General features: G+C 38.3%; 1 protein-coding gene across 1 annotated transcript in view; it reads right to left on the bottom strand.

The window, feature by feature from the left end:
- Positions 1–4,978: 4,978 nt before the first annotated feature.
- The window catches only part of Vps50 (vacuolar protein sorting 50), a 27,274-nt gene continuing 18,350 nt past the window's right edge, over positions 4,979–13,902 (bottom strand). The window contains exons 6-8 of the mRNA XM_070104324.1: positions 12,634–12,780; positions 11,622–11,795; positions 4,979–5,371 (exon numbers count right to left, since the gene is read on the bottom strand). Coding sequence (XP_069960425.1) covers positions 5,126–5,371; positions 11,622–11,795; positions 12,634–12,780 — 567 coding nt within the window. The 3' untranslated portion in view covers positions 4,979–5,125. The remainder of the gene's footprint in view (positions 5,372–11,621; positions 11,796–12,633; positions 12,781–13,902) is intronic.

The raw sequence follows: 13,902 nt of genomic DNA, 5'->3' as shown, positions 1-13,902 counted from the left end.
CAAGGAAAGTCTGGGTGAGAGAAGGGTTTAAGAAACAAGATGGTGATGGGGGAGGCAATAAAGTGGTGAAGGGACAAGAAAAGGCAGCGTAGGAAGGAAGTTTGTCTGGATGAACAATTAGACACATGTCCAACAACTGGGCATCTATATTATGTAGATATTTCACCAACCAGTGGCTTTATCAATACAATACAGGGACAAAAACCGAAGACTGCAGAGATAGAAGATAAGGTATTCAGTCCCTCAGCCTAACAGCAGGTGTTCAGTACCATAGTCTTCGTGAATCTGTTGTTGTGCATGAATTAGACATTTTTTTTTTATTATCACACCGGCCGATTCCCACCAAGGCAGGGTGGCCCGAAAAAGAAAAACAATACACTGCCAAGATGAAGAATTATAAATGTTACTTTGCTCACACTCCAACAGCACGTCAAGTATTAAAAACCACATATGGTTTAATATCTGGGTATCTTTATTTGTAGATACTTGCAGACTCTTCAAGACTACAGTTCTCTTCACCAATTCCAAGGCTGAGGGACTGATTACCTTGTCTTTTGAATATAGTTCTACAGTCTTTTCACTGTGTCCTTGAATTTGCATTGATAAAGCGAAACGTCTACAAATAAAGGTACTGAAACCGTTGTTGTTCCACATTTGTCTAATTCGTCAACTTGTCAGTATTATATACCATTGATGTTATGAGGTTTGCCTGGAGGAAGAGGTGTGATATGGGAAGAAAAAAATGTAGTGCAGGAAGCAAGAATGGATGGATGGATGGATGGATAGAAGGAAGAAAGGCAGTGCAAAGGGGATGCAGGCAATATGAAAAGAAAGTTTGTGTGGTGAAAGGAGAGAGAATAGGTGTTAGTTGTGTTTACAAGGGTTGAGTCATAGCTCCTGGCCCTTCCTCTTAACTTTTCAAGACCAGTTTTACTGATTTCTGGTGTACACGGAAGAGAAGCTAATAAGGGTCAGGAAAGCTAATGGTGGAGAGAGCGCTAGAGTACAGAACCTGAGATTTCACTGAAGTTACAAGGTTCATTTGTAATGTTCACAGCTAACTGATGCAATAAATGTTTCCCACCATAAATATACCTAACTGTATGTTGCATGTAAGTGCTCTGGCACAGGTAGATTGTAAGCTACATATCTGTCACAGTTTTCAAGCAGAATTATTAAAAAAAATGACATGTCTAATAACAAGACCCCACCTGAAAAATTTCTCAAGATGTGTACTCTAATATTTATACAAATTAACAAGGTATAAATATTTTTAAAATTTACAACAAAACTAATTTAACAGCCTTTTTTCTTTTTTTTTTTTCAACAAGTCGGCCATCTCCCACCGAGGCAGGGTGACCCAAAGAGAAAGAAAATCCCCAAAAAGAAAATACTTTTCATCATCATTCAACACTTTCACCTCACTCACACATAATCACTGTTTTTGCAGAGGTGCCCAGAATACAACAGTTTAGAAGTATATACGTATAAAAATACACAATATATCTCTCCAAACTGCCAATATCCCAAACCCCTTCTTTAGAGTGCAGGCATTGTACTTCCCATTTCCAGGACTCAAGTCCGGCTATATGAAAATAACCGGTTTCCCTGAATCCCTTCACTAAATATTACCCTGCTCACACTCCAACAGATCGTCAGGTCCCAAGTACCATTTGTCTCCATTCACTCCTATCTAATACGCTCACGCACGCTTGCTGGAAGTCCAAACCCCTTGCCCACAACTCCTCCTTTACCCTCCCCTCCAACCTTTTCGAGGACGACCCCTACCCCGCCTTATGTATCATTATTAAAATTAACCTAAAGTAATTTAGATTAATTTTACCCAACTATTTTAGGTAAGTCAAAATTTACTTTGCATTATTTAATGTCAATATAATATGTTATCATGATGACTAGACTTATTTTTTGAAGTTATTGCAATGATGACTCTACACTTAGCTTGTTTGGCAAAATAATAATTATTTTAAGACAAGACCATGAGCACTGTGTAAAAAGCACAACAGATTCACATATTTTGTGGGTTATCATAACTGTAGCAAACATTGAACTTCACTTGCTGAAGGCACTGTAATTAGGGACGGATTTAAAGCAAAATGTTAAATGCATGAGGTCAACAACTTACAAACAAGTTGTGTTCTTGATATTGCAACTAACAACAAGTGTTCTTGATGTTGTGACTTACATACAAGATGTGTTCTTGATGTTGCAACTTACAAACAAGATGTGTTCTTCATGTTGCAACTTACAAACAAGATGTGTTCTTGATGATACAACTTACAAATGAGTTTTGTTCCTACTGTTTTAAACTTACAAATTAATTGTCATGGACTGGGTTGTGGGGGCAATGACCCCCAGAACATCCTCCAGATATAGACAACAATAGTACAACAAATTGTTATATTTCACACATTCACACTGTCTCTTGGCAGGGTAACACTTTAATCAATTTCTAAGTGCCTGCTTGTGAGTGTGGATGTTGTAATTTAGAATGTAAGTTGGGACCTTCATTAGACAGATCAACAGAAAAAGGCTTAAAAGGTAAGGGTAACATGCTTTTGGCTAAAGAATAACCATTGTGCATAATCTGGTAAATCATCCAATATTCCACTGAGGAGGTTGTATTAAAAACCTTTCAAGATAAGGAAACACAACTTGGCAGACATTATGACTACTGAGATTTCTGACTGCCTCCTATACAAACATGAAAACTTAAGGGACTGCGGATGTGCCTGTATTTACAACTTCTGCGACTCCTACCAAGACATGTTAGTAAAAGTCGGGAAACAAATGCACAAAACCTTCCTTCGGACTATAAATCCCAAAGGGCAAATAACCTAGATATTTTATATCACCAATAATAGGGTAGTCCAAGAAATCCAAGAAGTATGACTAATTTCCATTGGGATCCTTGCATCCATACATGCTGCCCATAACTGTCAGGTGCGCCACAGGCACCTATTTACTACCAGGTGAATAGGGGCAGCAGGTGTCAAGAGCCTTGCCCATATGTTTCACTTCACCCACAATATGAATCTGAGCTATTAGATTCTTATAATAATGGGGAAGTGTTCAACCCACATGCATAATTAAGCACATGGGGAAAGAGAGGAAATCCAGTTCACTTCAATGAAGAGAAAGAAAAGTCTACATCCTTGGATGAGAGCCCCTCACTGGCATTAAGGCACCTTCCTTGAGGGGCACGATATCAGAGAATCGTATTTCTTTGAGAAATAAAAAATAAAATACAATTATGTCAAGAAATCTGATGAACAAAAATTAATTTTTTTTATGATTGTCTCTTACCAACAAAGTTGGATTTCCTTGAAAAATAAAAAAATAAAATATAATTATGGCAAGAAAGCCAGTGAATAAAAAGTAATTTTTGCATGGCTCTTTTTTAACAGCAGCAGCAGCAGCACCGTGGGGGCTTGGGGCTTCAGCCCCCCAAAATTACCTCAACCCCCAAATAAAAATAGTAAAAATAACAACACTGCTTCAAAATAAATCTCCTAGTACCCCCATCCAGCCAGACAACTATCCTAAGCCCTCGGTATATAGAAATTCTGGTGCCACCCCTGCTTAACAAGTTTTCAATAATGATAATACTGTACTATATTTGATAATGGTCCAGGAGGGACCGAAACATTGTCAAAAATTCCAACTCAAAATTATAGATTAGCTGTATATTGTTCCGGTCACAATATTGTGACTTGCATCCTTCTTAACCGAACAGTATCACTAAAATTTAAAAGAACAGTTTATGAAAATACTTATATGTAATATAGAGAAAAAATGAACACAAGTAACAGGTGATTTCATAGATAAGAGTCTTATACGGTAATAACAAATATACCAACTACTCAAGAACACATTCAAAATTATATTTTAAAATCTAAGTTTATACAGTAGTATATCATATTCAAGTATTTTTTCTTCTATAAAGTAACTAAAATAGCAATATAAAAAATGATGGAACATAATAATATTTCAAATGGAATAAAAGAAGCAAGTGAGTTGTTGGTCCTGAAGTATCTAGGAAATAATGGGGAATTTTTTTTTTTTTTTTTAACAAGTCGGCCGTCTCCCACCGAGGCAAGGTGACCCAAAAAAAAAAAAGAAAATCCCCAAAAAGAAAATACTTTCATCATCATTCAACACTTTCACCACACTCACAAATTATCACTGTTTTTGCAGAGGTGCTCAGAATACAACAGTTTAGAAGCATATACGTATAAAGGAATAAGGAAGTGGTTTCTGGTTCATGAAGGCTCTCCAGTTAAAACTGTGAGGTCCATATGACTCCTTGTTTATTGCAGCCTTCAGTGAAGCCATTAACATGCTATTCACTGTTGTTGCTACATCTTGCAGTGGACATCAGCATAGTGTAATTTAATTTTGAGAAGCACTCAGCCAGTTTCACAGAAACCTTACATGCTGTTAACGTTTACATATTCCCTATTTTTTGAGCTAACACAACTAGTTTTGTATATACAACCTTTCCTCACTTAGCGATGTACTCGTTTACCGATGACTCGGACTTATGACGGGCTCTCTGACCAGCATGCATACCTAAATAATGTATATTAGAGCTGATTTCCTCTATTCTGTTTATTACAATATACAGTACACTACTGTATAAACATTTAAAAATATACCAGAAATGTTATAAATGGTGCAAAGGTGACATTAAAACAATATCAAGATGGTTGACACAAACCCACTACCATTATAGTATGCTCCTCACTTAACAATGAATTTGTTTACCGACGTCGTCTTAGGAACGGAACTCCATTATTAAGCGAGGAGAGGCTGTATATATATATATGTATATATATTCATTCTTTTTCAACAGAGAATATTGTTTTGGTATTATATGAAAAAAGCCATAAGCAGTGTTTACAGTCTAGTAGAAAAATTATTTACAGTGCTAAATACAGTAAAACTTTGTTCACATCAAATCATGGCTATGTATATCTTTGCCTTTTTCAATACTACTGAGTATCTTTAATGTACCTACCTTTGAATTTGAACTAGGTGCTACCTATGCTTTCCAAAATTTTTTGTGAGCAGCATCAACGTAAATATGAAATTAAAATGCAGTCAGTTACTGGGTTCTCTTTCCGGCTTCTTCAATTAATGTAGCAATCTTCTGCCTCGTGCGCTTGCTGATGTGTGTCATGGTAGCGACCAAGGCAGTCAGTTGGCGAGGAGAGTAATCCCCACGGTTCTGCTGAACCCATTCTTCCAGAGCGCCTTCGGGTAGGTAATATGCTTTGATGTACGTCTCAACGAGATGGCGGTCGGGTAGCGGCCGCACTGCAGTCAAACACTCCAGTTTCATGAGAAATTGCTGAGGACAAGTTTATTTTTAATTAATTAGATTTTTTTTTTTTCAACAAGTCGGCCGTCTCCCACCAAGGCTTTAAATATAAGTAAAATTGGGAGCAAGGGGCGGGTGACCCCTTCTCCTGTATACATTATTGCATAATAATAATAATTAAATAAAAATAATGATTTTATTTCAGCATGATACAATATTTGTATAAAGGAGAATAATATTTGGGTATACATGCTGAAAGCCCCTTTATATGCAGAACATTTTGGGCAAGCTTAAGATTAACTTAAGATTAATAAGAAATAACAGTAGGTAGTAGGTTGGTAGACAGCAACCACCCAGGGAGGTACTACCGTCCTGCCAAGTGAATGTAAAACAAAAGCCTGTAATTGTTTTACATGATGGTAGGATTGCTGGTGTCTTTTGTCTGTCTCATAAATATGCAAGATTACAGGTATGTCTTGCTACTTCTACTTACACTTAGATAACACTACACATACATGTATACAAGCATATATATATATATATATACACACCCCTCTGGGTTTTCTTTTATTTTCTTTCTAGTGCTTGTTCTTGTTTATTTCTTATCTCCATGGGGAAGTGGAACAGAATTCTTCCTCCGTAAGCCATGCGTGTTGTAAGAGGCGACTAAAATGCCAGGAGCAAGGGGCTAGTAACCCCTTCTCTTGTACAAATTACTAAATTTAAAAAGAAAAACTTTCGTTTTTCTTTTTGGGCCACCCTGCCTTGGTGGGATACGGCTGTGATGGTAGGATTGCTGGTGTCTTTTGTCTGTCTCATAAATATGCAAGATTACAGGTATGTCTTGCTACTTCTACTTACACTTAGGTCACACTACACATACATGTACACATTTATTTATACACACTCATCTGAGTTTTCTTTGATTTTATCTTAATAGTTCTTGGTCTTATTACTTTTCCTTTTATATCCATGGGGAAGTGGAATAAGAATCTTTCCTCCGTAAGCCATGCGTGTTGTAAACGTCAACTAAAATGACGGGAACAATGGGCTAGTAACCCTTTTTCCTGTAAAGATTACTAAAAAGAATAAGAAGAAGAAAATTGTCAAAATGGGAAGTCTGAATGTGCATGGATGTTGTGCAAATGATAAGAAAGAGATGATTGTGGATGTTATGAATGAGAAGAAGCTGGATGTCCTGGCTTTAAGTGAAACAAAGCTGAAGGGGGTGGGAAAGTTTCAATGGAGAGGAATAAAAGGGATTAGGTCAGGGGTTTCAAATAGAGTTAGAGCTAAAGAAGGAGTAGCAATAATGTTGAAGGATAAGCTATGGCAGGAAAGAGGGACTATAAATGTATTAATTCAAGGATTATGTGGAGTAAAATAAAGATTGAATGTGAAAAGTGGGTTATAGTAAGCGTGTATGCACCTGGAGGAGAAAGAAGTGTAGAGGAGAGAGAGAGATTTTGGGAAATGTTGAGTGAATGCATGGGGAGTTTAGAATCAAGTGTGAGAGTAATGGTGGTTGGGGATTTCAATGCTAAAGTGGGTAAAAATGTTATGGAGGGAGTGGTAGGTAAATTTGGAGTGCCAGGGGTAAATGTAAATGGGGAGCCTTTAATTGAGCTATGTGTAGAAAGAGATTTGGTAATAAGTAATACATACTTTATGAAAAAGAGGATAAATAAATATACAAGGTATGATGTAGCACATAATGAAAGTAGTTTGTTAGATTATGTATTGGTGGATAAAAGGCTGATGGGTAGGCTCCAGGATGTACATGTTTATAGAGGGGCAACTGATATATTGGATCATTATTTAGTTGTAGCTACAGTTAGAGTAAGAGGTAGATGGGAAAAGAGGAAGGTGGCAACAACAAGTAAGAGGGAGGTGAATGTGTATAAACTAAGGGAGGAGGAAGTTCGGGGGAGACATAAGCAACTATTGGCAGAAAGGTGGGCTAGTGCAAAGATGAGTAGTGGGGGGGTTGAAGAGGGTTGGAATAGTTTTAAAAATGCAGTATTAGAATGTGGGGCAGAAGTTTGTGGTTATAGGAGGGTGGGGGCAGGTGGAAAGAGGAGTGATTGGTGGAATGATGAAGTAAAGGGTGTGATAAAAGAGAAAAAGTTAGCTTATGAGAGGTTTTTACAAAGCAGAAGTGTTATAAGAAGAGCAGAGTATATGGAGAGTAAAAGAAAGACGAAGAGAGTGGTGAGAGAGTGCAAAAGGAGAGCAGATGATAGAGTGGGAGAGGCACTGTCAAGAAATTTTAATGAAAATAAGAAAAAATTTTGGAGCGAGTTAAACAAGTTAAGAAAGAATAGGGAAAGTATGGATTTGTCAGTTAAAAACAGAGTAGGGGAGTTAGTAGATGGGGAGATGGAGGTATTAGGTAGATGGCGAGAATATTTTGAGGAACTTTTAAATGTCGGCGAAGAAAGGGAGGCAGTAATTTCATGCACTGGCCAGGGAGGTATACCATCTTTTAGGAGTGAAGAAGAGCAGAATGTAAGTGTGGGGGAGGTACGTGAGGCATTATGTAGAATGAAAGGGGGTAAAGCAGCTGGAACTGATGGGATCATGACAGAAATGTTAAAGGCAGGGGGGATATAGTGTTGGAGTGGTTGGTACTTTTGTTTAATAAATGTATGAAAGAGGGGAAGGTACCTAGGGATTGGCGGAGAGCATGTATAGCCATTATATATAAAGGGAAAGGGGACAAAAGAGATTGTAAAAATTATAGAGAAATAAGTTTACTGAGTATACCAGGAAAAGTGTACGGTAGAACTATAATTGAAAGAATTAGAGGTAAGACAGAATGTAGGATTGCGGATGAGCAAGGAGGTTTCAGAGTGGGTAGGGGATGTGTAGATCAAGTGTTTACATTGAAGCATATATGTGAACAGTATTTAGATAAAGGGAGGGAAGTTTTTATTGCATTTATGGATTTAGAACAGGCATATGATAGAGTGAATAGAGGAGCAATGTGGCAGATGTTGCAAGTATATGGAATAGGTGGTAAGTTACTAAATGCTGTAAAGAGTTTTTATGAGGATAGTGAGGCTCAGGTTAGGGTGTGTAGAAGAGAGGGAGACTACTTCCCAGTAAAAGTAGGTCTTAGACAGGGATGTGTAATGTCACCATGGTTGTTTAATATATTTATAGATGGGGTTGTAAAAGAAATAAATGCTAGGGTGTTCGGGAGAGGGGTGGGATTAAATTATGGGGAATCAAATTCAAAATGGGAATTGACACAGTTACTTTTTGCTGATGATACTGTGCTTATGGGAGATTCTAAAGAAAAATTGCAAAGGTTAGTGGATGAGTTTGGGAATGTGTGTAAAGGTAGAAAGTTGAAAGTGAACATAGAAAAGAGTAAGGTGATGAGGGTGTCAAATGATTTAGATAAAGAAAAATTGGATATCAAATTGGGGAGGAGGAGTATGGAAGAAGTGAATGTTTTCAGATACTTGGGAGTTGACGTGTCGGCGGATGGATTTATGAAGGATGAGGTTAATCATAGAATTGATGAGGGAAAAAAGGTGAGTGGTGCGTTGAGGTATATGTGGAGTCAAAAAACGTTATCTATGGAGGCAAAGAAGGGAATGTATGAAAGTATAGTAGTACCAACACTCTTATATGGGTGTGAAGCTTGGGTGGTAAATGCAGCAGCGAGGAGACGGTTGGAGGCAGTGGAGATGTCCTGTTTAAGGGCAATGTTTTTTTATTATTTATTATCACACCGGCCGATTCCCACCAAGGCAGGGTGGCCCGAAAAAGAAAAACTTTCACCATCATTCACTCCATCACTGTCTTGCCAGAAGGGTGCTTTACACTACAGTTTTTAAACTGCAACATTAACACCCCTCCTTCAGAGTGCAGGCACTGTACTTCCCATCTCCAGGACTCAAGTCCGGCCTGCCGGTTTCCCTGAATCCCTTCATAAATGTTACTTTGCTCACACTCCAACAGCACGTCAAGTATTAAAAACCATTTGTCTCCATTCACTCCTATCAAACACGCTCACGCATGCCTGCTGGAAGTCCAAGCCCCTCGCACACAAAACCTCCTTTACCCCCTCCCTCCAACCCTTCCTAGGCCGACCCCTACCCCGCCTTCCTTCCACTACAGACTGATACACTCTTGAAGTCATTCTGTTTCGCTCCATTCTCTCTACATGTCCGAACCACCTCAACAACCCTTCCTCAGCCCTCTGGACAACAGTTTTGGTAATCCCGCACCTCCTCCTAACTTCCAAACTACGAATTCTCTGCATTATATTCACACCACACATTGCCCTCAGACATGACGTCTCCACTGCCTCCAGCCTTCTCCTCGCTGCAACATTCATCACCCACGCTTCACACCCATATAAGAGCGTTGGTAAAACTATACTCTCATACATTCCCCTCTTTGCCTCCAAGGACAAAGTTCTTTGTCTCCACAGACTCCTAAGTGCACCACTCACTCTTTTTCCCTCATCAATTCTATGATTCACCTCGTCTTTCATAGACCCATCTGCTGACACGTCCACTCCCAAATATCTGAATACGTTCACCTCCTCCATACTCTCTCCCTCCAATCTGATATTCAATCTTTCATCACCTAATCTTTTTGTTATCCTCATAACCTTACTCTTTCCTGTATTCACCTTTAATTTTCTTCTTTTGCACACCCTACCAAATTCATCCACCAATCTCTGCAACTTCTCTTCAGAATCTCCCAAGAGCACAGTGTCATCAGCAAAGAGCAGCTGTGACAACTCCCACTTTGTGTGTGATTCTTTATCTTTTAACTCCACGCCTCTTGCCAAGACCCTCGCATTTACTTCTCTTACAACCCCATCTATAAATATATTAAACAACCACGGTGACATCACACATCCTTGTCTAAGGCCTACTTTTACTGGGAAAAAATTTCCCTCTTTCCTACATACTCTAACTTGAGCCTCACTATCCTCGTAAAAACTCTTCACTGCTTTCAGTAACCTACCTCCTACACCATACACTTGCAACATCTGCCACATTGCCCCCCTATCCACCCTGTCATACGCCTTTTCCAAATCCATAAATGCCACAAAGACCTCTTTAGCCTTATCTAAATACTGTTCACTTATATGTTTCACTGTAAACACCTGGTCCACACACCCCCTACCTTTCCTAAAGCCTCCTTGTTCATCTGCTATCCTATTCTCCGTCTTACTCTTAATTCTTTCAATTATAACTCTACCATACACTTTACCAGGTACACTCAACAGACTTATCCCCCTATAATTTTTGCACTCTCTTTTATCCCCTTTGCCTTTATACAAAGGAACTATGCATGCTCTCTGCCAATCCCTAGGTACCTTACCTTCTTCCATACATTTATTAAGGGCAATGTGTGGTGTAAATATTATGCAGAAAATTCGGAGTGTGGAAATTAGAAAAAGGTGTGGAGTTAATAAAAGTATTAGTCAGAGGGCAGAAGAGGGGTTGTTGAGGTGGTTTGGTCATTTAGAGAGAATGGATCAAAGTAGAATGACATGGAAAGCATACAAATCTATAGGGGAAGGAAGGCGAGGTAGGGGTCGTCCTCGAAAGGGTTGGAGAGAGGGGGTAGAGGAGGTTTTGTGGGCGAGGGGCTTGGACTTCCAGCAAGCGTGCGTGAGCGTGTTAGATAGGAGTGAATGGAGACGAATGGTACTTGGGACCTGACAATCTGTTGGAGTGTGAGCAGGGTAATATTTAGTGAAGGGATTCAGGGAAACCGGTTATTTTCATATAGTCGGACTTGAGTCCTGGAAATGGGAAGTACAATGCCTGCACTTTAAAGGAGGGGTTTGGGATATTAGCAGTTTGGAGGGATATGTTGTGTATCTTTATACGTATATGCTTCTAAACTGTTGTATTCTGAGCACCTCTGCAAAAACAGTAATTATGTGTGAGTGAGGTGAAAGTGTTGAATGATGATGAAAGCATTTTCTTTTTGGGGATTTTCTTTCTTTTTTGGGTCACCCTGCCTCGGTGGGAGACGGCCGACTTGTTAAGAAAAAAAAAAAAAAAAACAGTATGAGTAATTTTGTACATATAATCACTTAGGTGAGGTGTAATTTTAAATTTAGTAGTTTACAATGATACAAGAGAATTGAATATTCTATTAGTTCATGCCATATGGATTTAATAAGTTTAACAGAGAGGAATTCATTTTTCTTTTTAAGTCACCCTGCCTTGGTAGGATACAGCCGGTACGTTAAAAAATCAACTGTAATAAGTAATTAATAATATCACTAGTGTATTACCTGATAATCAAGTTGCATGAGTGATCGTCCTTCATTAGTACACCTGCGAGCTCCAGAAAACCCCTCCAGGAGAGTACGGTTAGTAATGCGTACTATACACTCCCACAGTGCTGTGTACGCTTCACTAGGGATGGGAGACACGCGGCTCATTTCCTCTAGACGCATGCTCAGCACCTGACCAGAAGAGAAACACAAAATCTCTTTTAAAATTGAAGAATTTTTTTGTTTCTACTTTGAGGCGAGTTACACTCACTAGGGGATACTAAACCTTTGGAATGAGAAGTACAGTAATCAGATTTGATCTGATGATGGGAGGGTAGAGTTTGAGGCAAAGTATAAACTCTTGTATTTTCTGGCATATAGGCGCACTTTTTTTTTTTCCTCACAAAAAAAAAAATCTTGGAAAATCAGCCTGTAACTTATATGTTCAAGGTCAGGGTCAAGGGTAGGCTTTGGGTTACATTTTAGCGGTTGTTTACTAAAGTTACATTACAAATGCTTGGAAACATCATTTTTTGTCCCATATGCTTGTGTGCCTCGTGTGCCAGAAAATAGGGTAATTTTTTTTTTTTTTTTTTAAGAAGTCGGCCGTCTCCCACCGAGGCAGGGTAATATTTTACATTTTCAAATGCATTACTGTGAATTAAAGCACTGAGTATAAAGGATATTTTTCGCTACTGTAAATAAAATAAATGCATTTCAAGAAAAATAATGTATTTTTAGTCATATCTAATTTGAGAAATGAGTCAGTCAGGCTTGATCCAAGGAAGAACATGGCAGCTGCTTTTTCTTAGAACAAGTACCCTTCACAAGACTCATTATGTTGTGGTATGGAAAGCGCTAAACCTATAGGGGTCATACTATGCCTAAAAAATTAGAGGTGCTGTAATCATATTTGATTTGAGAAATAGAAAGGGATCTACAAATCACAGGAGCAAGAGCCCTTAACTAGCATCAAGAAATCCAAATTAAAAGGTCATACAGAAGATAAAGTATATTACTATATGCGCACCTGCAATTGTCTCAACAAGATGTCAACATACTGGCTGTGTTGACTCATGAGATCACTGACGTCCCATTTGACGCTGGACATGCGGTTTAAAATGCCATCGTAATCTATAACTTGTGCTGCTACAGCTGTGTATACATGATGACGAATCTGAAAAAAAAGGATACATTCATTGCACCAATATCTACATACCCATAACTAAAAACTATTTTGTATTAGTGCATTAATTTCACTACATAGATTTTCAACTGAAATACAGTACTCTATGAAATTTATACACCTGCTAACCTAACCTAACTGAGCCCCTCACCAGAATCAAGGAATCTCCCTTGAGGAAAAGATAAGTGGAAGCTGTACTATTCTGACTCAAATCATTAAAATTTAACTTCACTGATAAAAGTTTTCAATAAGTTTTGCAAAAAACACACTGCATACGGCGAATGTGTACTACACAAAAAGAATTACTGATAGAAATGGGACATTGCATATTAGCAAATCCACATAAAGCAAGAGAATCCTGTGTTTTAGAAAGTATGAGTTAAGTCTTGATCCTGTAAACAACTCGGTGATTACAACTGAAGGCTTCAGCCCAGACAAACCTGCCTCTAGCAAGTGCTTAATTATTTGGACAAATTCAAGGTGATTCCTCCGTAAGTCATGCGTGTCATAAGAGGTAACTAAAATGCCAGAAGTAAAGGGCTAGTATCCCTTCTGTATACATTACTAAATGTGAAAAAAAATTTTTGTTTTCTTTTTAAGTCACCCTGCCTCAGTGGAAGACAGCCAGTACCAGAGGCGTCATAAGGGGGGGGGGCACCCCGGGTGACACCATTTAGGGGATGACACCATAAAGCCTCTAAAGGTGACACTAATGCCCAAAACAGTGCTGCACCAACATAAAAAAAGAATCCTTCGTTCTATATAGCCTATTATATGATTACAGAGTACAAATAAGCCTAAATAGGGAAAATCATTGATTTTGATGATGTGATAGATGATTTTGCAGGATTGAAGGCAAGGAAATGTAAGATCAGATTCAAAGAGATGTTACCTGTACTCAAGTTCAAATAGGAACTAGTATTTCTCTGATATTGCAATGTTTTTTTTCATTTTTTTTTTTTTTTTTTTTTTTTTTTGCATTGTTGAAGATGAATAAATGTAGGATCGGTTTCCTGTACTCAAAGTGGTATTCAAGTTTGTTTCCTCAATATTACTACGACATTTTATTTTATCATTAATAAAGTTGAGATGTATTCTCCTGATCAGTTTATG

Source organism: Cherax quadricarinatus, chromosome 91, assembly GCF_038502225.1.
Source record: "Cherax quadricarinatus isolate ZL_2023a chromosome 91, ASM3850222v1, whole genome shotgun sequence".
NCBI lineage: Eukaryota > Metazoa > Arthropoda > Malacostraca > Decapoda > Parastacidae > Cherax > Cherax quadricarinatus.
The sequence above is the reverse complement of the archived record's forward strand: the minus strand, read 5'-3'. Positions and strand labels throughout refer to the sequence as shown.